This window comes from Martes martes (genome assembly GCF_963455335.1).
Source record: "Martes martes genome assembly, chromosome: 1".
Lineage (NCBI taxonomy): Eukaryota > Metazoa > Chordata > Mammalia > Carnivora > Mustelidae > Martes > Martes martes.
The window spans coordinates 151,150,687-151,175,963 of NC_137888.1; the positions used below are offsets into that span (position 1 = coordinate 151,150,687).

Consider the following 25,277-nt stretch of genomic DNA (forward strand, 5'->3'; position numbering starts at 1 on the left):
CAAAATTCAAAGTAGCTAAGCAAACTCATCACTTCACTCCATTCCTCAACTTCCCCATTTAGATTTCCTGTTCTGACTTCTACTATTCATTCAGTCTCCTACGCTTCAAACCTTGGTGTCATCTTAGACTTCTATTATTCTTCTGCCCCTGCAAGTTGATCAGATGCCTAATTCTGCAAGATGCTACTCTTCCTTTCTTTCATAGATTCATCCCAGCCAAGGTGGCCAGAGCTCTCTAGTCCCTCACACCCAGATTTCTGCCTTTGCTTTTAGGTCTAACTTCCCACTTCATTTCTTGTCTACATAAAACACTAGCTTCCATCACATTATGCTTTCCTATTACTGGTTTCCTGTTGCCTTGTATACCAAAGTGTAAGTTCGACCACTCCCCTTTTAAGATTTTAACAGTCAGTTCTTTCAGATCCAACTTTATTTTCCACTTGAGCAAGAACTGTTTGCAGCTAATTCACACGTGCCCTCTAGTCACTGTGCCTGCGATGACCTTGTAGTAACTGGAATGTGTGCGGCCCCACCTCTCTGCTTAGGCCCATTCTGTTCATTCCTCAAGGCCCAACTCAAAACTCACACCTTCACCAACCTGAAATGTTCCTTCACTCTGCTCTCTCCTCTCTTTCCGGGCACTACTCATTATCGTACCTTGTGAAATACTATGCTGGTCTCCACATTTTCACAGCCTAGCATTTATTGTGTCAAAACATAATTCTGTTATCTTAAAAGGCTTATCTTATACTTTCTTTATACTCTTGTATTTTTTGTTTACCCTTTTGTTTACCCTAGAGCATCTACCTGTAAGTTTGCATTCATTTAATATGTACAATGTTCTGCCTACTTGGGGAGTTCCAAAATTGTAAACCTGAATTTTGATACTCTAAGGCAGTAGTTAGTAAACATGTCTATAAAGGGCCAAACGGTAAATATTTTTGACTTTTCAGGCTACGTATGGTCTCTGTCACATATTCTTCTTTTTTTCAACTACATAAAAATGTAAAAAGCATTCTAAGCTTGAGAGTCCTACAAATAGGCCATGCATGGGTTGGATTTCACCCATAGGCCATAGTTTACCAGCCCCTGCCCCCTCTAAGGAAAAGTTCAGTATCTTATCTAGAATCTCTATACCAGTATCAATATTTAACTAATTTTTCTAAATGTTGGCAGGTCAGCACTTTACATGACTTTTGAGTTCTAACATAAAACAAATAACCCCTGAGTTCTTACCAGCTCTTTCAGACTTTTCTTTCTGTTCCCGTAACTCTTCTCCCTGGGTAGTCATCTGTTTGATGCGACTACGGAGTTGAGCAATTTCTTCTTCTTTCATTTCCAGGGTTTCATGCATCTGACGTTTTGTCTCTGCTATTACCATTCCCTAAACAGAAGTGCAGACACTAAAGCATTTGTATAACAAAACTGCATCATCAACAGCACATATCAAACTTACTTAAAAGGCAGAAAACAAAGTATTTCTCACTAAGTACAGCAGAGGAATGATTTTAGTATTTCACAAACTGAAGTATGTGTTCTGCACTCCATACTACACTATGTAGTATAACAACCCTGGTTACCTGGCAGATCAGGGTTATTTGTTAATATAAAAATTATTTTAATAGTAAGTTTAGTCTTTTGAGTATTAAAAACACATTTTAATTTAAAGAATTACTTTATACTCTTTCTATAAATATTGGCTATAATTTTCCCTATCTTAGTAAACAGTTTATAATAAACAAAATACAGTCTTTTGTACTTGGCTCAGGGCCACCCTGAACTACGTTACTGATCTGTGCTGGGACATGGGGAGAGCCTCAGAGGCTACTGAGGGTGTAAGGTTACTGCTGCCACAAAGATGAGCCAAGACTGGTACAGATCAACCTGCTTTTTCTCTTGTGACAGTCTCTGGTCCCACTGCCACTCCTCACTACTGTCAGTGAGCCACCCCCATTCCTCCAATTTGCTAACTGCTACTGTCTTCCCACTCTGGATAATCTACACATAATATGAAGGTCACTATGGGGGTAAAGGAATCAAATATTAAAACCTGAATCAGTCACTTGCGACTAACAAAAAACAGGGTAGTTCGACTTGTCTCTTGAAAAATAAGATTTTGTGACAGCTATTTTATGGGTCTTAAGATTATTACTTTACTTGCATCAAACCTTGGTTTAGGGTATGACTCTTCCAGATGGCTCATATTAATGGACAGATAAAAACCAGGTAAGTGGGGATTACACAAAATTTCAAAACAAGATCGCTGGCCTTCAGTTTCTTCAAAAACCAAATCACAATGGAGAAAAAGACACACGGAGAGAGAGAGAGAGAGGCAATGGAACCTATAGATTAAAAGAAGTCTTAAGAGTCATATCAACCAATTACAAGGAAAGAAACTTAGATCTTGATTCATAAAAATAGAAAAAAAGTATGAGACAAAGGGCAAATCTGAAACTGACTAGTTGATGGTATTAAGGAATTAAATTTTTAGATGTGATCATGATAATGTAGTTACAATTTATAAAAGTAAAGAGTCCTTTAAAACTACATCAAAATAGTTATGTACAAAATTATGAGATTTCTTGGATTTGCTCCATAACAAAGTAAATTCTGGGCTGAGGATAATAAGGGCTGGGCATGTACAGATAAAACAACATTAGCCCTGAGATGTTAACTGCTGAAGCTGGGTGGTGGGTTCACTTTTTTTAAGTGAGCCTTCATGAAATGTATGGAGTAGACTCAAGCAAAATAACATCACAGAATGAAGACTGCTAACACATTCAAAAGCAGAACAGTTCTGACATGTTCTTAATTGCATGGACACTTAAAAGACTATAGCTGCCAAGTAGCGTAAGGAAGAAAATGTGAACCACTGGAAGCTGCTTTAGAAAAAGAACCCAAGAATTTGGGGCTGAAAGACTCAGCCCAAAAGCGTTTGCCCATGAATTTTCAGTTGCCTCTGTTGCCATAGCCACAGCTGCCGCTCTAACTGTACACTGCCAATCTCACCTGAAATGAATCCCAAAATCCATTTGCAGAAACTTCTCTTTCTGCTAATATAACACTACCACTTCTTCACTTTAGGCAATTTATCTGAGAGATTAATCTGTTTCCATTGAAGACAATACTTAATATTATTCACATTTAGTAGTGTCTTAACTATAAAAAATACAACTTTTCTCTGAAAAGTAGTTAGGTACTGTGAACAGATTTCTTTTTCAACAGTTATTCCAATCTATAAATCAAAATGCTGACTGGGATTTAAAAAAAAAATCACAGAGAATTAGCTTCACATGATACACAACTAACAGTAATCATTATTTAAATTTCAAAATTACAACAAAAAGTTTTTCATGGAAGCAACTACAATAGCTTTGGAAAGCATAAGCCTCAATGCTTCTAACTGCTTCCAAAATGGAATTCTGGGGCCCCCTGACAAATTTTAGTATCATAAGGTTTATTGGTTTACCTTATCTTGTTCAAGCTGTTCAATTAAGTTCTTTGCATCACGCAACTGAGTGATAAGTTTAGTCTTCTCAGCCATATGAAGCTCCTAAAAAAATTTCAAAAATTCATTTCCATCTCTAATAAAGCTTCTCCTCATATGAGAACTCTAAACATTTTATCTAATTTGGGTATTTCTCAGTCCAGCAAGAGCAAAGTATACAGGACATCTGGAAAGGACGGTGCAAGTGCTATGAAGCCCAGGGCACCTGGGAGTCGTCTCCATGTTGTCTGTGGAGGAAGGGGAAGGCTCCGCAGAGGGGGCAGGTGCAGGCCACGCTGGGACCTGTGGATCTAGCTTTACAGGGTTACATAAACCAAACTCATTTGCTCTTTTACCTTCATCTTTTCTAGCTCTTGGAGCCTTTCATCTAGTTGTTCTTGCAGGGCTTCTTTTTCACTGGTTAATAGCGCACACTGTTCCTTATGTGACTGAATTGTTTCCTTACATCGCTGCAGAAGATTCTCTTGCCGCTTAACTCTCTGCTGAAGTACCTCCAGTGTTTTAGCAGAAGCTCCATCTACCACTATCAACAATAAAGCAGCACAAGCAGGGGTGGTCAGTAAGGAATAGAAGGGCTCCCTGGGAACAGTTACTCTGTTAGTACACAGGGGTGTATTCTCACCCCAATGCTCCGCTATCCTCTGAGATGAAGTAGGGAGGGCTACCCTGCCCACCCTCAAGTCTCACCATTTGGATGACCTGTATCCAAAGAAGCTGAGGAGCACAGTCACCTCCCTAGGGTTCAGCCCCACCCCAAATGGCACAAAACCCTCAGTAGTCAACTAACATTAACTGAATTCGCCCTGGTTAGAAGACAGTTTGATGACCATCTTTTGTTATCTAAAAGTACCCTCTGTGTCCTGGCTCCCACCACAGAAAGATTAATAAAGAATTTTTTCCAATGAATTCTAATCTGTCCCTGAGAGGAGTCACTGGTTAAGTACAGCTTTCTACATTCTCCGTACATTTATGAGTTAAGTTTTCATGCCCCAAGGGAATCTCAGGACCCTTTGCAGCCTGGTTACTTAGACAGCGGCTCAGCACCTTCCTCTGGCGCTGGCTGGACTAAAAGTTTATCATAAATATCTTTGAGAGAAAAAGCCAGTAAATAAAAAGTGGGAATTTTACTAAATATGTGCCTTAAAGCCTCAAAGAGTGTGGAGGGCTATAACTGGATTTTGAAACAAAATTTAGCTATTCCTACTATGCAGCCATCAAAAGACATGAAATCTTGCCATTTGCGACGACGTGGATGGAACTAGAGGGTATCATGCTTAGCGAAATAAGTCAATCAGAGAAAGACAACTATCATATGATCTCTTTGATATGAGGAAGTAGAGATGCAAGGCGGGGGGGGTTGGGGGGAGGTAGGAAAAGAAAAAATGAAAAGATGGGATTGGGAGGGAGACAAACCATACAAGACTCAATCTCAAGAAACAGACTGAGGGTTGCTGGGGGGAGGGGGGACAGGAGAGGGTGGTGGGGAAATGGACATTGGGGAGGGTGTGTGCTATGATGAGTGCTGTGAAATGTGTAAACCTGGCGATTCACAGACCTGTACCCCTGGGGATAAAAATACATTATATGTTTATTAAAATAAAAAAATTAAAATTAAAAAAAATTTAGCTATTCCTTCCTTTCTAACTAGAAAGCAAATAATAAAACAAATCAGATATCTTTGAATGTAGAAGTATGTAAGCAGTATTACAACTGAAATAGCCAAACAATGAAAAGAGCAAATTCATTAATCTTAAACAGAACTTAACCTGTTTATATGAAATCTAGCTACTACTATCAATAGAACAGTGTAATATAATGAATTTTAGTATAAGTGCTGCTGAAGAGAACACTAGAATGAATTGTAATTACAATGAAAACGTGGTGCTACTCACAGACTTTCAAGTTTTAAAACAATAACTTGTTCTCTTGAAGAACAAGCCAAGAAACAAAACAACAAAAACTCCTGCATCTTCCTGGAGGACACTTCTACCTCAGCCCACATCATGCCCTGGAAACTGTCAACATCCTTCTCCAGTTTTTAAATTAACATTTGGACAAGATGAAGCTTACCTACTGGTTCTATATCACTGTCTGTGTTCTCTTTAGAGACACCATCAGCCTGTGGTTCCATCTGAGGGAATGGTTTAGGTAAATCAATATTCATCGGGCCATTTCGTAACCGCTGTTTCAGCAGAGAAACCTGAAAAAGAAATGTACCTTAGGAAAAAAATGAGGGGCACCTGGGTGGCTCAGTTGGTTAAGTATCTGATTCCAGGTTTCAGCTCAAGTCATGATCTCAGGATTGTGAGAGTAAACCCTGCTTCTGGCTCTTTGCTGGGCATGGCGCCTGCTTAAGATTCTCCCTCCCCTTTGTGTGGACCCAGCCTGCTCAACTCTCACACACTCACTGTCTCTCTAAAATAAAGAGAGAGAGAGAGAGAGAAACTATACAGTAGTACTTTCTTTAAAACACAGAGGGGACAGATCAAAAGATATTCTTTTTCACTATACTGGGAGGAAAAATCAAAATAAAGTATTTACTCCCAATGCAGCTGATTTTATATTTGCTATTTTCAATGTATAACTAAGGAAAATCAAGAGTTTTAAAAATAGGTCATTTGTAACATCTGGAACTTATGAGATATCCCATCAAAACCCCTTAATTCTTCTTTATCTATAAATGCCACTCTTTTTCTTTTAATCTTTTACCTGAGTCTGGAGAACACTAATATGCTGATCTTTTTCCTCTAAAGATGCATCAAACTCCTCTTGGAGATGCTTTTTTGCTTGCTGATCCATTTGGAGCTCCTAAAACACAAAGTTTTATAAGTAGTTTTCAATAAAAAACAAAAATACAAGCTTGAAGCTTTCAAAGTTTAAAAACATGATCAATCCAGATTTGCATTTTTCTTAAGGCAAGGCATCAACACAATAATTAGAGAAGAATCAGCAGGTAAAACATTGGTATTAATCCCAGCAGATAATTTTGGTCCTTAAATAATATGAGATCCAAGAAAAGAAAGTGCATTTTTAGAGCTGTAATGACTGCTCTGTAATGATAATGTGGAGAGGATAAAACAATCAATTACGATTAAAAAAAACTTTATCCTCTTTAAGACATCTTCCTACTTGTGCTACCTTATATGCACTTGATCTAAAACTACATTATTTTATACCAGATAGCCATAGCCAATAGAAACTTTCTCCTCCCAATACACAAAAGCAGTCAATAGCCAAAGTCAGAAGATTCCTCCTCTGTAAAAATTTTTTTAAAAGGCTGAACTAGTTGATCACCAAACAGAAAAATTCCAAGTTCCCGAAATTATTTAGAATGCTAATTTCTTTAGGTCATTAATGACCCTTTCTCACTAAAACACTGAAGCACTAGCTGTCCTCTATTCTCCCCCACACCAACACTGCCCCAAGATCCCATTTGTACTGTTCCTCTCACTAAAGACTCCTGGCTCAAATAGCAGTAGTCATCAAATGCCAGTCTTTGAATCAGGATAGGCCCAGAATGAAGTCTACACTGATCCATGGTGAACAAACAGAAAGCCAACAGAGAGAGTTTTTCTTTCATTTAAACAATTGTCTTTCACTCTGAGACTATGTCCTTCCTAATCATTTTTTGTTATTAAAAAAAAATTATTTTTCAGGGCGCCTACCTGGCTCAGTTAGAAACATATATGAATCTTGATTCCGGGGTCCTGAGATGGGTATAGAAATTACTTAAAAATTAAAAAACAAAAACAAAAACAAAAAAACCCACAAACTTTCTTTCATGAAATAATGACAATAAAAGAATTTGGTTTCTTCTTCTCAACATCCTTACTTGAAAAAATAAAAGTCTGTAGCTCTGGGGTGCCTGGGGGCTCAGGTGGTTGAGCGTCAGGCTCCTGGTTTCAGCTCAGTTCAGTGGCAAGTCTACCTGAGATTCTCTTTCTCTTCCTCTGCCTCTGTCCCACCCCCATGTATATTCGCTCTCTCTCAGGCTCGCTCTCAAATAAATAAATAAATACATTTTTAAAAGGAAGTTTGCAGGACTATGACAATTCTCCTTTCCCCCATATCCAGAAGGAACCAGAAGGTAGTTTTTCAGTCCATGAAATCCGTAAGTCTGGAAAGCACTGTTCTTTATGACTTGGCACAAAACAATTCTTTAGTATAAAACAGCTACACATCTCCTGCACATCTCTTAAAATTCATTTCTTCCAAATAATTTTTCTACATCCTACCATACTAGACTCTGTTACACGCCATCCTTAACAACCAACAAAAATTCCTCAATTTATATGATGATTTTCAGGTTTTAAATAGTTTCATCTCCCCATGTAGATAAGAAGTCCTTGGATGCAATGGCAGCATTTTATAATCATTTCTTCTTCTCTCTCCCCCTGCTAACTTAGCCTATTCTACCAGTAAGTACTCCATAAACAGTAAAGACTACAATTACTAAGGAACTTAAGAACTGTCTACTTATATCCCAACTAGAGCCCACAGGCTGGCTAGCCAACTGTCCAACACTTTCATGATAGTGATCTCACTAGCTCTAGAACTAGACTCTACTATCTAGAGTCAATTCCTACTTTAAAAATTTCTTCTGATTAGACTTTAAGTGTATATCTACCCTATTTCAACTTTTTAGCACAATAATAATAAATGGCTATCTAATACTACTAAATATTACAACTAATTCAATAATGTTCCTTTTGTAGCCATTCAGACTATTTCCAAATTTTGGAAACCTTGGAATTAACATTTTTATGCATATAATTTGCAAGGTCTTTCTGTTTATATCCTTAGAGAAAAATCCTGATATGTAGAATGCATCAAATACATTCACTCTTTAACTATTTTTTATCTCAGCCCTATGCTACCCACTATGTTCATGTGTTTCAAACTGCAAAAAATGAACCCTCCCTCCCTGAAGTTAGCTTTGAGAACAGCAGTTGCTCATAACCAGCTGCACCTGGGTGAACCCAGAAAAAGAACATACCATGCATGGATAGAAGGAGAGAGAAAGGAGGAAATAGCTAAGACAATGTCTTCATTTATTCCCCACTTAGTTGGCCTTAAAAGGAAATCAGAGAACCCTATCTACTTAGATGAGCTCACAATTTTCATAGCTTCTCATAGTATGATACTCCTATTTAATATCTGTTGATATTAAGATTAAAAATCAGGCGAAGAAAATTACAGTGTATCTGCTGGATATTTTTTACTTACCTTTTTACTTCTTTATCTGATTCATTACCAAATATCTAATATGCTAGAAATTAACAGAAGACATAATATTTGCCTATACAGAACTGTTGTTTTGTTTTGTTCCCCAGAAAATATTAGGAGAGATGTTCATGGATTAAACTCATGCATATACGCATAACAACATGAGGAAGATATAAAATACTAAGGACTATTTTCTGAAAAAAAATTTTTTTCTTTTTACTACCCCTAGTATTTGTTAGTTGTTTACTTATAAAGGGAAACTATTCCATAACCAAACACAGGTCAGTGACAAACTTCCATGGAACTCAACCCCAGAGAAATTCTTTACATTCCAAAATTATTTTACACCCTGAGAGATACAAGTCTTCTTCATCTCCTCAAACTCTTTCATGTAATCATAATTTCTGTAGAAATCTGCATATGCCTTCTTTCTTGGTTTGGCCACAGCAAACTTACAGAAAGCTGCTATCCCCAGGGATACAATGAATGCTCCAACAATATCAAATCGCAGTCATTTGGCCAGAAGGTCTCCCATCTGAGGTTTTGTCAAAGCACTGGAAGTCAAAGTAGTTATTCTCCTCAACACCAACCTCAAACCCAACATCTTTCCTGATGTCTTGACTAACCTGACATAACAAAATAAGAACATTATACTGTTTTGCCCCAGTCTAAGTCAATAAAATACTAACGAAACAGTACGTAACTTCAATTCAGACTTTAATTCCAAAGAAACAAAACATTTTATGACATATAGCATTCTGAATGTTTAAATACTAATCATGATTTAATGGGTTATACTATTTAGTTGAAGGAAATTTTTTTCTTTGTGAACAAAATTTAAAATACCCAGACCCTCACTTATCTACCTAGTACTCACATATAAATTACTGAATAAATCTCTGTTCACATAACTGCAACCAGGATTATGGTTCAGAAATATATCTTAGCTACTACAAAAACGGTATAGATATGCACCAAACAGCAAATTTACTACATGGTCTCTAGACCCCTTATTTCTCCTCCTTTCCCTTATTAACTGTCTCCTGGCCATTACATTGATTATAGTCTTGACTAAAGGCAGTGTGGTAGGCAGAATATGGCCCCAAAGATTCTAAATCCTAATCCTGGAAACTGGAACATATTAGGGGAATTTGCAGATGTGATCCAATTAAGAGCTTTGAAATAAGGAGATTATCCTGGATTTTGGGGCCCAATCTAATCACATGGGTCCTTAAAAATCAGAACCTTTGCCAACTGAGTTCAGAGAGAAGGGTAGGAGTGATTATGGTAGAATGGGCAGAGATGCAACACTAATAGCTTTGAAGATGGAGGAAAGAGGCTATGCATCAGAGGATGCAGCAGCCTCTAGAAGCCGGAAATGGCAAAGAAACAGACTGTCTCCTTGAACCTGCATTAGGGAACAGCCCAACTGACATCTTAATTTTAGCCTGGTAAGACTTGTGTCAAATTTCTGAGATTTGTGTTGTTTTAAGCCACTAAATTTGTGGTAATTTGCTGCAGCAGCATAGCAAACTAATACAAGTAGGCAGATAATAAAAAAGAACTAAAACTTGTCATTCTGTGGCTCTGACAAGTACTTCCTAAGAGGGTTTTCTTAAGGGTTAAAAGGGAAAGAATATATATGTAATGGCTTATGATCTAACAGTATAGTATGGAAAAAGATTTTTAAAGGTGGAAAAACAAAGAGCATATGAAAATTTATTTAACTAATATCAGTAATCATAATTGATGGTGATAGTATTAGTATTGTTATTCTAAGAGTGTTGTGTTTATAATGCTGGAATAAGGCAAATGAGTAATTTTGGGTCTTCTCATTTACCATCAGGTTCTTTAATAGATGGCCTGTAAGGAAAAGGGATGCAGGGGGAACATACAGAGTTAAGGAGACTTAAAAGATATATCAAAACAATTTTTATACAGGCAAGACTATAGTACCTAGAAGCGAACATTTCGGGGATAAAACCTTAAAGAGACACAAGGAAGCACAACAAAAGTCAGTAGTTATTTTTGGAGAAAGGGAGGGGCTGTGACTGGGTTGGGAAACACAGAAAGGCTCTCAGGGTGACTGGCAACACTCTTATTTCTTGACCGTGGTGGTTACAATAGTGTTTACCACACACATATGAGCTATATATTTTTGTTCACGATTTTCTATATTTGTTGTATTTTACAATTAAAAGGCATCACAATGTTTAAGTGATACAGCAACGACACAGAATCCTACCCTCTAGCCAATATAAGCCAATAATCTCCATCCTTCTCAGATAAGACAGGAGCAAAAACTAGTCAAGTATGATTCCAAGTGATATATATTTGCCTAAACTATAATATGTCACTGTAAAAATTACCTCCCAAAATTACAAGGAACATAATTTTTATTTAATTTTATCAAGACTGTTGGTTAGGAAAAATGAAAAGAAGCTTCAAATACCTAATAGAAGAGACAGGTTAGCCTTGAAAGTTGCCACTGACTGTCAGCTGGCAAATGATATCCTGTTGCTAAATAAGGCATTCTTATGTCATAAATTCCACCAGCATATATTGTAGGGAAACCACAGAAATAAAGTCCACAAAAGTTGATCTCTGGCCTTAAGGATTGGGCTGGTTGGTTTTTACTACAATTAACGAAGTGTATATGAAACTATCCCAACAAGTTTAAGAGTTGTGATAAATATGAGAAATTGAATTCTCAAAGTATTATCACTACAACTTACCTCTCTTAACTCTCCAATTCTCCGAAGTGCTTTATCCTGACTCTGACTTAATATACCCTTTAATTTTAAAAAGAAAAAAAAAAAAAGCTGGTTCAAACAACTGCATGACATAGTAATGAAAAGCAAGTAAAAAAGAACACAAGTCACTGAACTTTATACATTCTTTACACTGGGACTGGGCAACCACAGTTCTCTACCGCCACTTAGTGGTAAAATTACATACATCTAGAAATAAAAATCCAGAGACCATTCAGAGAGACACAAGCAAGGTACCCCCAGACACCAGGAGTAAGTAGGAATAAGATGAACTTTTTGAGTATGAATTTATGGACTATTAATAGAATGGATTAAATCAGAGTTACCCTCCATTTCAAAAGACCTTATGTTTAAGAAAACATTGTCAAAAAAACTAAAAACTATTTATAATAACTTAATTTTTTTTATTAACATATAATGTATTTATTTGCTTCAGGGGTACAGGTCTGTGAACCATCAGTCTTACACAATCCGCAGCTCTCACCATAGCACATACTCTCCCCAATGGACATAACTCAGCCACCTTATCCTTCCCCCCACCCCCTCAGTAACCCTGTTTGTTTCCTGAAATTAAGTCTCTTATGGTTTGTCTCCCTCCTGAGTTACTTCTTGTCTCATTTTTTTCCCTCCCTACCCCCCACGACCCCTTTGCGCTGCCTCTCAAATTCCTCATATCAGAGAGATCATATGATAATTGCCTTTCTCTGATTGGCTTATTTTGCTTAGCATAATACCCTCTAGTTCCATCCACGTCATTGCAAATGGCAAGATTTTGGTTTTTTTGATGGCTGCATATGTAACAACTTAATTTTCACACTTGTTATGGACAATGAGAACACTGAATCAGCAATAAATAACTGGTGTTACCGTTCTGAACTGATAATACTCCAGGCCAAAGCCAGGAAGTTTAATGTTGTACTTAATGGAGATTATTTATGGCAAATTAAATATTTTAAGATAATGTACATGGGGAAATTAATTTTACCAAAACTCACTTTCTAAATAACTTTTTGTTATGTAATTAGTGTCTTTAGATGGGACAAAATGCTAAACTCTTTAAAATAACTTTTACTGTAAAAAAAAAAAGACTATACTTTTATGCATGATTTTCTGTATCTCTTACCATTAAAAGATTTTAAAACGTTTATGATAAGTGATACAGCAGAGATAACAGAATGCCAACACCTAACAAATATAAGAACATAATTCCCCATCCTTCTCAAGACAGGACAGAAGCAGAAATTAATAAAGCATTATTTTTTTTTAAATGACAAAGTACATCTTAATTTTAGTTTTTTCAGTGTTCTAAGATTCATTTTTTATGCACCACACCCAGTGCTCCATGTAGTATGTGCCCTCCTTAATAAATCATTATTTTAAATGATAAGTATTTATGTATCTTAACACAGTAAACTTATGACACTGTTCAAAGTAAAGTGGATACTTCCCTTTAGCTCTGACCTGTGAATTATCACCTGGGATACCCTGGTGGGAAATGTCTAGCCACGGAACAGGGTGACACAGTGGGGCCGGGGGGTCGAGGTGGGTTACCCAGAAGAGCTTAATGGCTTCCTCTCTTTCCACATACTTGACCAAGAGCTTTACAAGAAGCATCCTCAGGAAAAAAGAGAAAGGATGCTTGTGTTCAGACCTTGGTGGAATGATAAGGAACAGAAATGTCTGCAGGTATTTCAAAAACAGAAGGGAAAGTTTAGGAAGGTTCTATGTCTCTAGCCCTAAAACAAAGATACAACCTGCAGATCAAGACACTAGAAAGCATGTTTGAAAGAGGCAAACATGCCTTAAATCCAAACCTCTTGAACACTGCGGGGATTCAAAACTCAAAAAAGCCCATCCCTACCAGAGGTAAAATCTCTGGGCTTTTTCACTCACTCTCTTTATTAAAATCCCCAGTAGTAAACACGTGGATCACATGGAGAATTATTAAAAGTAAGAATACATGCTGATATCCAAAATCTACAAAGAACTCAAACTCGACACACACAGAACAGATAATCACATCAAAAAATGGGCAGAAGACATGAACAGACACTTCTCCAAAGAAGACATACAAATGGCTAACAGACACATGAAAAAACGTTCATCGTCACTAGCCATCAGGGAGATTCAAATCAAAAACCACACTGAGGGGTGCCTGGGTGGCTCAGTGGGTTAAGCCTCTGCCTTCAGCTCAGGTCATGATCTCGGGGTCCTGGAATCGAGTCCCGCATTGGGCTCTCTGCTTTGCAGGGAGCCTGCTTCCTCCTCTCTCTCTGCCTGCCTCTCTGCCTACTTGTGATCTCTGTCATATAAATAAATAAAATCTTAAAAAAAAAAGAAAAACCACACTGAGATACCACCTTACACCAGTGAGAATGGCCAAAATTAACAAGACAGGAAACAACAAGTGTTGGAGAGGACATGGGGGAAGGGGAACACTCTTACACTGTTGGTGGGAATGCAAGTTGGTACAGCCACTTTGGAAAACAGTGTGGAGATTCCTTAAGAAATTAAAAATAGAGCTACCCTATGACCCTGCAATTGCACTACTGGGTATTTACCCCAAAGATACAGATGTAATGAAAAGAAGGGCCACCTATACCACAATGTTCATAGCAAACAATGGCCACAGTTGCCAAACTGTGGAAAGAACCAAGACGCCCTTCAACAGACGAATGGATAAAGAAGATATGGTCATATATACAATGGAGTATTATGCCTCCATCAGAAAGGATGAATTCCCAACTTTTGTATCAACATGGACGGGACTGGAAGAGATTATGCTGAGTGAATTAAGTCAAGCAGAGAGAGTCAAGTATCATATGGTTTCAATAACTTGTGGAGCATAAAGAATAACACGGAAGACATGGGGAAATGGAAAGGAGAAGTGAGATGGGGGAAATCGGAGGGGGAGACAAACCATGAGAGACTGTGGACTCTGAGAAACAAACTGAGGGTTTTGGAGGGGAGGGGGTGGGGGTTGGGTGAGCCTGGTGGTGGGTATTACGGAGGGCACATATTACATGGAGCACTGGGTGTGGTGCATAAGCAAAGAATTTTGGAACACTGAAAAGAAATAAAATAAAATAGGAAAAAATAAAAGGTTGCTCTGGGCAAAAAAAAAAAAAAAAAAGTAAGGGTCAGAACTATTTTACTGTAAGTCTCTAGTTTTTAAATTATGAATGAATCAGGGCACCTGGGTGGCTCAGTGGGTTAAGCCTCTGCCTTCGGGTCATGATCTCAGGATCCTGGAATCGAGCCCCACATCGAGCTCTCTGCTCAGCAGGGAGCCTGGTTCCCCCTCTCTCTCTGCCTGCCTCTCTGCCTACTTGTGATCTCGCTCTCTGTCAAATAAGTAAATAAAATCTTTAAAGAAAAATTATGTATGAATCAATATCACAGCCAAGATATCACTTACTTGTAACTTTTTCTTCTCTCTCTGAAGAGTCTGATAAGCTGTAACAAGCTAAAATAAAGACAAAGTCACCAACAACATCAGTCATTCCTAATATTCTAAATTCTGCTAAAATGTCTTTATAAAAGTAAAAAAAATACACAAATCGGAAGAATCCTTTTATAGATAATTCAACCTAGTTAGATGCACATACAATCAAAACAAACATAAGAAATAAGTTTCTGAAAAGTAAAATGTAAGTTGACTACGAAATTAAGGTATTATATCTGTACATGATCTCACCTCAGACACATACGTCTTTAAATTTCACTACTTAAGGGCACCTAGGTGGCTCAGTCAGTTGAGCATCTGATGCTTGGTTTCAGCTCAGGTCACAATCTCAGGGTCATGGAATTGAGCCCCATAATGGACTCCACACTCAGTGGGGAGTCTGTTTGAGAGTCTCTCTCTCCCTCTCTCCCTCTGGGACCCCCTCCCCGACTGGGACCCCCTCCCCTCTGGGACCCCCTCCCCAACTGTGTGCTCTCTCTCTCTATTCCTCTCTCTCTCTCTCTCAAATAAATAAATATTTAAATTTCAGCACTTAATTATGAATGGGGTAGGGATTAAAGCATCCCCAGGGAGCCTGCTAGGAAGAGAAATTTTGAGGTCCCACCCCAGACTAAGTGAATGAGACTGGGGGTTGGGGGACAGGATACATGTTTATTTAGCAGGTTAATCAGGTGATTTTTGTTTTGGGCTATTACGCACAATGTAATTAATCGCTAAAGTCTCTGATTATAGGAACTATGACTACGGCTGGGTAAAAATCTGAGGAAGGGAACTTACAACCAACAGATGAAAACTGATAATTTTGGTCCTAAAGAGATGTTTAAATATTTAACCCCAGTAAATAAGATACTTCAAGTATCTAGCACAACCTGATGAAATTATGGATTAACCAATCTTTTAACCTATTAATTAGCATTATTCCTCCGAAAATTAGGCACATGGCTCCACTGAATTATTTGGACCCACTTCAGAAGTATGAGAGGACTCTGAAGACATAGGCTACAGCTTTAGGGGAAGAAGTACTTCCCTATTCTGAGCCTTGCCTTTCCCTTGGAAGGTTGCTGTGTGCCACAAACACATCTGCTGATGTCTTGAGTTGAGAGACAGGCAGCAATGGAAGGTGAGTCTGGCAATAAAGAAGAAAAAAAGTTCTGCCAAAGACCATGATCCTCCTCCTCTTATTACCTTAACAGAGGTATTCTTATTACTGGATAGGAAAATGGTACTCAAAAACCAGGGAGTAGGACAGGTGGAAGAGCAGCCCAACAATTAGATGTCACTTATAGCACTGTTATCCTGGTTACCTACAGTGGCAAGGACTACAGAGACAAAGACTACATGCTCTCTTCATTCCTAATAAGCTGCATGACTTGACCGGGGCAGCACAGAAGAGTGGAAATCACCAGAAAGACCCAAAGTCAAATCCACAGTCTGTCACTTGCTACCTGTGTGACTTTAAGCACATGACTTAATCTCTATGATTAAGTATCTACGAGTCTCTAATCCCTCTTCTACAAAACAGAGATAATTAATATCTATTTCACAGAGATGGTGTAAAACTCAATGGCACTATAAACATAAAATGAAGTGTCTTGCACTGCATTTAAATACTATACTACTGCCCCAGCTTCAAACTTAAGAAGCCATGGGTAAGTCAACAACAACAAATAATTCACGACAATTATTAACATGGATAGAAATAAAAAATAAATGGGGCACCTGGGAGGCTCAGACTTAGGTTAAGCGTCTAACTCCTGATTTTGGCTCAGGTCATGATCTCAGCATCACGAGATCAAGCCCCACTTCAGGGTCTGTGCTCAGCAGGGAGTCTGCCTGAGATTCCTCTCCCTCTGCCCCTCCCCCAGCTCTCTCACTCTCAAATAAATAAATCTTTTTTTTAAAATAATACACTTAAAGGAAAAAGTTGCCCAATTCCACAAGTACCTCATGAAATAGATGGCTTTGATGCTGTTTACATCTCTAGATTCCAGCAGCTGATAGATTTTCACCTAATACTTCCTTTCTATTTTGTCAGTACTTTATAGTTTTAAAAAGATATTTTGTAGGTTTCTGTTGTTATTTTTGGCTGCAGGGTAAAACTACACATACTGTAGTCATAACTGGAAATACAAGTTATGGGTAACTTTATATACGAACCTTGAACTTTATTATTCATTAATTAAAATTAACTGCAATGCTGGGTTACAAATTATTAAGACAATAAAACATTATTCATTGTCTTTAAAAAAATTAATGGGCAACTCGCTCTTGATAAAGCTTTCCTTTTTTTTTTTTTTTTTAAGATTTTATTTATTTATTTGTCAGAGAGAGAGAGAGAGAGAGAGAGTGAGTGAGCACTGGCAGATGGAGGCAGAGGAAGAAGCAGGCTCCCTGCCGAGCAAGGAGCCCGACCTGAGCCAAAGGCAGCTGCTTAACCAACTGAGCCACCCAGGCGTCCCTTGATAAGGCTTTCCTAAAGATAAATTGCTTTAACTACACAGGGCAACTTATACAATTCAGCCCAAGAGGACAAACAGAAAAGAGAGATGGGGCAGGACTACAACCTCTCTTAGACCACACAAACTCATCCTCAAGGGGTTTAGCAGTTAAAGATTCATCTGAGGGAAAGTTTAAATGTAGATATAATGAGCATGAACCAAATGTGTCAGAAAATCCGACTACCTAAAACATGACAGGGGTTAGTGTAATGGAAATCTGGCTGGCAGAAGAAGTCATTTTGGAACCACAACATTTAAGAGGAAGAACAAGGGAGGGAATGTGAGAAGGAAAGATGATGTACTGTGCACTGAGTATCCAAGCAACATTGGAGATAAGGGCTGGGGGAAAAAAGGGGCATAGAATGTGCAAACCAGAAAGCTACAAACAATGACCTTCTCCAAAAATTTTACTAAAGGTTTTGCCAAAGGGCTTCTGTTCACCTGAAAATCTCTTAACTGGATAATGCCACAGACTACCCACCCTTCACTAATCAGTGCATCTAGGGAATCAACTGTTTAGACAACCACAAGAGTAAAAACCATACAGTAACGTGAATCAGAAAACAATGGGAAAACTTTATATAGAGGCAAAAAAGTCATGCTCCTACCTCAGAACATTTTCCTTTGTAGCTACTCAATCTTCGTTCCATTCTTCGCAACCACTGAATCAACTGGTCCTTGCTGAGACTGTCTAAATTAGGGAGCGGGTCTTCTGGCTCACTCTCCATATCAGAAGATGGATCAAAGGTGGCCACAGAGCAGTCCAGGTCAAATCGATTCAGGGACTCTCTGGAAGACGTTCGTACCAAAGACTCTTTAGAAGAAGATCGGAAGAGAGATTCCTTTAGGGGACTTCGAAACAAAGACTCCATGGAAGGCACCCGGAGCTGGAGCTTCTGTGCAAAAGACTGCATGTCACCAGACTGCAACCAAAACCCAACAAAACCTGGTTAAAATGCACATTTAAACTTTCAGTACTCCCTATCACCATAGTAATCTATTAAAAGTTCTAACAAATTCAATTTATATTCTTGACATTGTACATAACACATGCTTTCTGAAAAACAAGAGACATCTGGTTACTTCTGAAAAAGCACTGGACCTGGAGTCAGAGCACTCAGGTATAGGTCCCAGGTTGGTCACCGAGCAGTGGAACATGCCTCACTAGGTCACTTCCCTTCAGTTTGCACATCTGTAAAAGAGACGGATGCCATGCTTTCCCAGCTGACATCACAGCTATGCTGTGAGGATTCGTCCCCTCAACTGTAAGATCCTTGGAAGCAGTGATATCTGTATCCGCGGTACATACCCAGCACCTAAAAGGGGAGTATATAATATGAAGTGTGTGGCTGAAGTCAAGTGGGCTTTACCTTGAGTCTGTTTGGAGGTGCCGATTCATCACTCCCTTCAACAAAGGAGAGGAATGGAGGAAGGGTGAGGGTAATGCTTAGTGAGCCCACTTTGTTCAATAAGAGAACACTAGGCAGAGCTGACTAGTGACATCCAGCTCTGCTCTAATTATCATTCTGTCTAATGGGAATAAAAATAAGCATTAAAAAATCAGGGAGGTGGGGCACCTGGGTGGCTCAGTGGGTTTAGTCTCTGCCTTCGGCTCAGGTCATGATCCCAGGGTCCTGGGATCGAGGCCCACATCGGGTTCTCTGCTCGGAGCCTGCTTCCACCTCTCTCTCTGCCTGCCTCTCTGCCTACTTGTGATCTCTCTGTCAAATAAATAAATAAAATCTTAAAAAAAAAAATCAGGGAGGACAGCTGAAAAGTCTGAGCTAGAGTCCCTCTGCACAGATCAATAAGTCTGATGTTAGAAATAGTAATAAGCAAGAGCTGTTATCGTAATTAATTTGCATAACACATTCATGTGATTAGTAACAATGAAAAATAGTATAATTCAACACGTTGCTTTAAACTGCATTTCTGTTCAGGTGACAACAGTTAGTATTTAGCAGGTGTTTCCAATAAACTCATTCTCATTAGCAGCAAAGGGTCACCTGGAAGACCTCAGCAATGCCAGGAATGAACACTCAGAGAAGACTGAGGTCATGTGTGGGCAAAGATTACAGGAAAACAAAAAGAGCCTCTTTGGTATACAATTTTAAAAATCAAACCAAGAATACTTTACTCAAGGATTTTAGAAATTTAGTAATAGTATTAGGTAAGGTGGGAATAAGTAAGAGGGCATAACATGCCCTACCCTCTTCATATACACAGATTTATCACAGGTTGTTCGTAATAGTTAAAACTGGAAAAAACCCAAATGTACTCCACTAGAGGATATATTATATAAATTATGATATATGAAGGGAGGTACAAGACATACTATTAAATGGGAAAAACCAAGATAGAAAACAATATGCATACTGTGAACTAATTTTGATTTAAAGCAATTACATGTACTTTTCAATATACATACATATGTGTAAACATATGTTTATGTTCACACAAACACCCTTAGAATCAGGTCATTAAGAATAAACACCAAAAGTTAACAGTGAGTGATTCTGCATGGTAAAATTTTAGGTGATTTTTTACTTTCATTTTTATTTTTTTTGTACTTTCTAGGTTTTTTTTTTTTTCATAATGTCTAAGTTTTACCTGTATATTGGAGGAGGGGGGAGATGGAGAAAGTCTTAAGGAAGAGGACAAACCCTATGCTCAAAAACTCTGAAGAACTGCTTTACTGATATTCCATTACTAGCCACTTCTGACGTAAGCCAAAACGTGCTTTTCTTTTTTTTTTTTTAAGATTTTATTTATTTACTTGACAGACAGAGATCACAAGTAGGCAGAGAGGCAGGCAGAGAGAGAGGGAGAAGCAGGCTCCCCACTGAACAGAGAGCCCAATGTGGGGCTCAATCCCAGAACCCTGGGACCATGACCTGAGCCGAAGGCAGAGGCTTTAACCCACTGAGCCACCCAGGTGCCCCCAAAATGTGCTTTTCTTTTTTTCTTTTTTTTTATTTTCAGCGTAACAGTATTCATTGCAAAACGTGGTTTTCACTTCCCAAAGATAGTAAGTTGCCCTACGACAAACAGGTAAAGCAAGTCTGAATAACACTAAAGATAACTGTTTTAGGGTCAGCCAAAAGCTAATGAACAATGTCAAAAACATGTATTTGCAGAAGCTGATACACTTAGTAACTGCCGATACACTTAGTAACTGCCACCTCCACCACATTTGGAAGTAACATGTTTGAGTACAGCGATTTAGCTTGTGGACTGTCAAGTAAGGGTGCCCGAGTTCAAAACCTGGCTCCACCACTATGTTCTACATGACCTTGACCAAATCACTTCACTAGTCTTATTCCCCCTCTGTAAAATGGGGATGATAAAAATAATTATGTGATGATAACAGTCATACCAACCATCTCATACGTATGCCACAGGGACTAATGAGTTATTAATACATGCAAAGTGCTTACAGTGTAGCAAATACTCGATAAATATTAGCAATTATCATTAATATTAGAGAAAGGAGACTAAAATAAAAAACAAAGTTACCAATAAGAATGTCATATACAAGCTTATGTGACAGACTCTTCTGATTAAAGGATGTGGTAGCTAAGAGCACAGGCTACGAAACCAGGCATCTTGGGACCAAGTCTTAGCTCTACGGCTTACTGGCAACATAACCTTGAGCAAATGACTTAACCTTCCGTGACTGTTTCTTCATATGTAAAATGGGGATAACAACTACACTCACCTCACAAGGTACTTGTGAGGAGTAATAAGTCAATACATATGCAGTATTCTGAAGTATGATTGGCTTAAGGTGAACAATATATACCGGCTACCACCTGATAACCCAATCTTCCTTTCTTTCTTTTAACCAGACCCCAGTTTTGTTCAGAGTCACAATACACCCAGGTAAGAACATTCACCTTCGCAAATACAAATTAAAGCCACAAGAGATACCACTGCAAATCCACCAGAATGGCTGACATCAAAACTACAGAAAATACCAAGTATTGGTAAGGATGTGGAGCAGTCCACTTTAGAAAACTATCTGTCAGTATTTACTTAAACAACACGTGTACACATCTGAATCAGCAATTTCACTACTAAGTATATACTTAATAGAAATATATAAATGTGTTCAAGAAAAGACAAACTAGAAAGTTTATAGCAACCTTCTTCAAAATAGCCCCAAACCTGATGCTATTATTGATGACTATGAATCACCAAATGGATAAATTGCAGTCTGTTCACCAATGGAATACTAGACAGCAATGAGAATGATTTACAACCACGACAATATAGACGAATCTCACAAATAAAGTATCAAGCAAAAGAAGACAGACACAAGAGTACCCATTTTTATTCTGTTTACGTAAATTTCAAAAACAGGCAAAATTAACCTTGATGTCAGAAGTCACCCTTGGGAGTTAAGAGCGGGGAATGGAAGGGAGCATAAGGGCTTCTAGGATACTGATAATTTCTGTTACTTGATTTGGAGTGCTGGTTACAAAGTTCAGCCAATAATGTACACTACTGTACAACCTTCCAGGACAGGTATCATTTTCTTCATAAAAAGAAATATGGCTTCAGTCCTTGTCTTCAGTCTTTCCTCCTGTCTAGAATGAAGATGTACTTCTTGGAGGCCAACTTGTAATTGTGAGCGTGAAAGGCAGTGGCAAGGATGTGGGGGGACAAGAGGCTAAAGGGAGAAGTGCCCTTAATCCTCAGGCCCTCGATATGCGAAAAACTCAACTCTCACTGGGGTGCCAATTGTTGTCAGGTTTCTGACACCAAAGACATTCACAGATTTAAAATTCATTTTTGAAAAAAACTTTGAAGGGGGCCAGAGAAGGAGAAATGTACACACAAAAACAAATGAGAACATCAGAGTTACTTTTAATTCCTTTCTGTCTCCCATTTGGCCCCGTTTTCAACCCCTCCTTTTATTCCTCTAACACTCTTCTTGTTCGGACCCTTATCCTGTTTCAGCTGGATACCTGCAGCAGCCTTGTGTTCCCTTGCCTCTAATCTCTTACCCAATCTGTCCTATTGTACTGTCACCACAGAATTGTCTTCCTAAAACACCATCCAGACGATTTCATTCCAATTCTTAAACTGGATTCCCATTTAATATAAAGTTCAAATTCCTTAGCTTATATTCAAGATTTCCATTTCCCAAAATCCTTTTCTCTGTAAATTCACCCTTCCACGTACCAAAAACCTGAGTCCTAACAGGCAACTTCCCACCCCGAAACAAATGCATCATTGTGTGCCTCTGTACCACTGCCCATAATTTCCCTGCATAGGAAAATCCAGACATCCTTCAAAACTCAGCTCAAATGTCAGCTCTTCTAGGAAACCTAAGATCTCATTCATCAGAAATAACCTTTCTGATGGCCTTAGCTTTTACCAGAACCATTACTGGGAGCACTTACTGCACTCTGACTCACCATTAGTTACTTACATGCTGGTATAACAACTGAATTGTTTATGCCCCAGAATAACTACAGTGACATCACAGCACAATGGTTAAGAACACAGACTCTGAGGGGTGCCTGGGTGGCTCAGTGGGTTAAAGCCTCTGCCTTCGGTTCAGGTCATGGTCCCAGGGTCCTGGGATAGAGCCCCACATCGGGCTCTCCGCTCAGCGGGGAGCCTGATTCCTCCTCTCTCTCTGCCTGCCTCTCTGCCTACTTGTGATCTCTGCCAAATAAATAAGTAAATCTTTAAAAAAAAAAAAAAAAAAAAGAACACAGACTCTGAACCAAATTCCCTGAGTTGAATTGCAGCTTTACCACTTACTAGTTTGTAGTTTTAAGGGCTCTGTGTTTCACTTTTCTCATCTATAAAATGGAAATAGTAACAGTACTACCTAGTAGGATTGTTGTAAGAATTAAATGAATGAAAACACTTAAAATACTTATAATACTTAAAATATGCAGTAAGCACTAAGTTTTTCTTTCACTATCTCTGCTACACACACCCCTACCCCAGATTTTATGCCCATTTAGAAAAGAATCCACATTCCCTATCTCTGTCTCAGCCATAGTGCTTTCCATAAAGCTGCTGCTTAGTACACATTTGTTCAATTATGTCTTAATCTATCAAAATGATATGATGATCTATCATCATAGTATGTCTTATACTATGTCATCAGTTATGTCTTTTTTTTTTTTTTTTTTAAAGATTTTTATTTATTTGACAGACAGAGATCACAAGTAGAGAGGCAGGCAGAGAGAGGGGGAAGCAGGCTCCCCGCTGAGCAGAGAGCCCGATGCGGGGCTCGATCCCAGGATCCTGGGATCATGACCTGAGCTGAAAGCAGAGGCTTTAACCCACTGAGCCACCCAGGCGCCCCAGTTATGTCTTAATCTATCAAAATGATATGATGAACTAATAAGAGATATTTAAACATTCAATGCTTTGGTCAAAATGAGATGTATCAAACACATCATTCTACATATACAGTACATGCTATTCTAGAAATCATCATAAAGTATTAGTACGCAATCTGTAACAGTCAAAAAGAAAAAGGAAGAAATGAAAATACACACCACAAAAAGATTTCTACAGTAATGTTTCATAGTTCTATTCCTAATAGTCGAAAACTGGAAACAGCCCAGGTGTCCATAAGCAGGTAAATAAACTGTGCAATATCTATTCAAAGGAGTCCTACACAGAATAAAAAGGAACAAACTACTGATAACCACAACAATATGAATGAAATCTCAAAAACACTCTGGTGAGTGAAAGAAGCCTTCTACAAGACAGTGCATATTACATATATGAGGCCACTTATATCAAGTTCTAAAACAAGCAAAACTAATCCATTGTACAGTAGGGAAAAATTCTAAGAGATTACCTCTAGGAGGGAGAAGAACCATAAAGGAACTTTCTGGAGTGTTCATAACGTTCTATAATTTGTGTATGGGTGTAGCATATGGGTTTGGCATATACATTTGTTAAAACTCAGTTAATGTACACTTGAGGATTGTGTATTTCATTTAACATAAAATTTACCTCAAAAAAGGATACAATTCAGTAAGCTCTTTGACATCAGTCTTAGCAGGATTTTTTTGGACCAGTCTCCTCAGGCAAGGGTAACAAAAGCTAATATAAACAAATGGGATTACATCAAACTAAAAAGCTTTTGCACAGTGAAAGAAACCATCAACAAAACGAAAAGGCAACTTACAAACTGTAAAAGATATTTGCAAATCATAGATTTGATAAGGGATTAATATCCAAAATATATAAAGAATTTATGCAATATAAAAAAAATATTTTTAATGGGCAGAGGACTTGAATAGACATTTTTCCAAAGACAGGCAGACGGCCAACGGGCATGTGAAAAGATACTCAACATCGCTAATCATTAGGGAAATGCAAATTGAAACCACTACAAGATATCACCCTCACAGAAGTCTGACTGGCTATTACCAAAAAGACAAAAAATGGCAAGTGTTGGTGAGGATGTAGGAAAAAAGGGAAGCTTGGCGCACTGTTGGTGGGAATGTAAACTGGCATAGCCACTATGGAAAAGAGTATGGAGGTGCATCAAAAAGTAGAAATTGAAAATAGAACTACCACACAATCCACCAATTCCACTTCTGGGTACTTATCTGAAACAAACAAATGAAAACACCAACTCAAAGAAATATATGTATCCTTATGTTCACTGCAGCATTATTTATACTAGCCAAGATACAGAAGGAACATCTAAGTTTCCTTCGACAGGTGAACTGATAAAGAAGATGCAAGATATATGTTATATACATAACATATATATATAAAATGAATATTATAGAAACATTTACATAAGAATTTTACTTAGC

The 25,277-nt window shown here is 38.2% G+C and overlaps 1 protein-coding gene across 3 annotated transcripts in view; it reads right to left on the reverse strand.

Annotated features, from left to right (window-relative positions):
* GOLGA4 (golgin A4) overlaps positions 1–25,277 on the reverse strand; it is a 127,643-nt gene that overhangs the window by 67,820 nt on the left and 34,546 nt on the right. For all 3 annotated transcript variants that reach the window (XM_080807338.1, XM_080807336.1, XM_080807337.1), the window contains 8 exons: positions 18,078–18,392; positions 14,924–14,971; positions 11,470–11,526; positions 6,218–6,316; positions 5,579–5,708; positions 3,844–4,031; positions 3,470–3,553; positions 1,237–1,384 (listed from right to left, as the gene is read on the reverse strand). In XM_080807338.1, the coding sequence (XP_080663464.1) occupies positions 1,237–1,384; positions 3,470–3,553; positions 3,844–4,031; positions 5,579–5,708; positions 6,218–6,316; positions 11,470–11,526; positions 14,924–14,971; positions 18,078–18,392 (1,069 nt within the window). The remainder of the gene's footprint in view (positions 1–1,236; positions 1,385–3,469; positions 3,554–3,843; positions 4,032–5,578; positions 5,709–6,217; positions 6,317–11,469; positions 11,527–14,923; positions 14,972–18,077; positions 18,393–25,277) is intronic.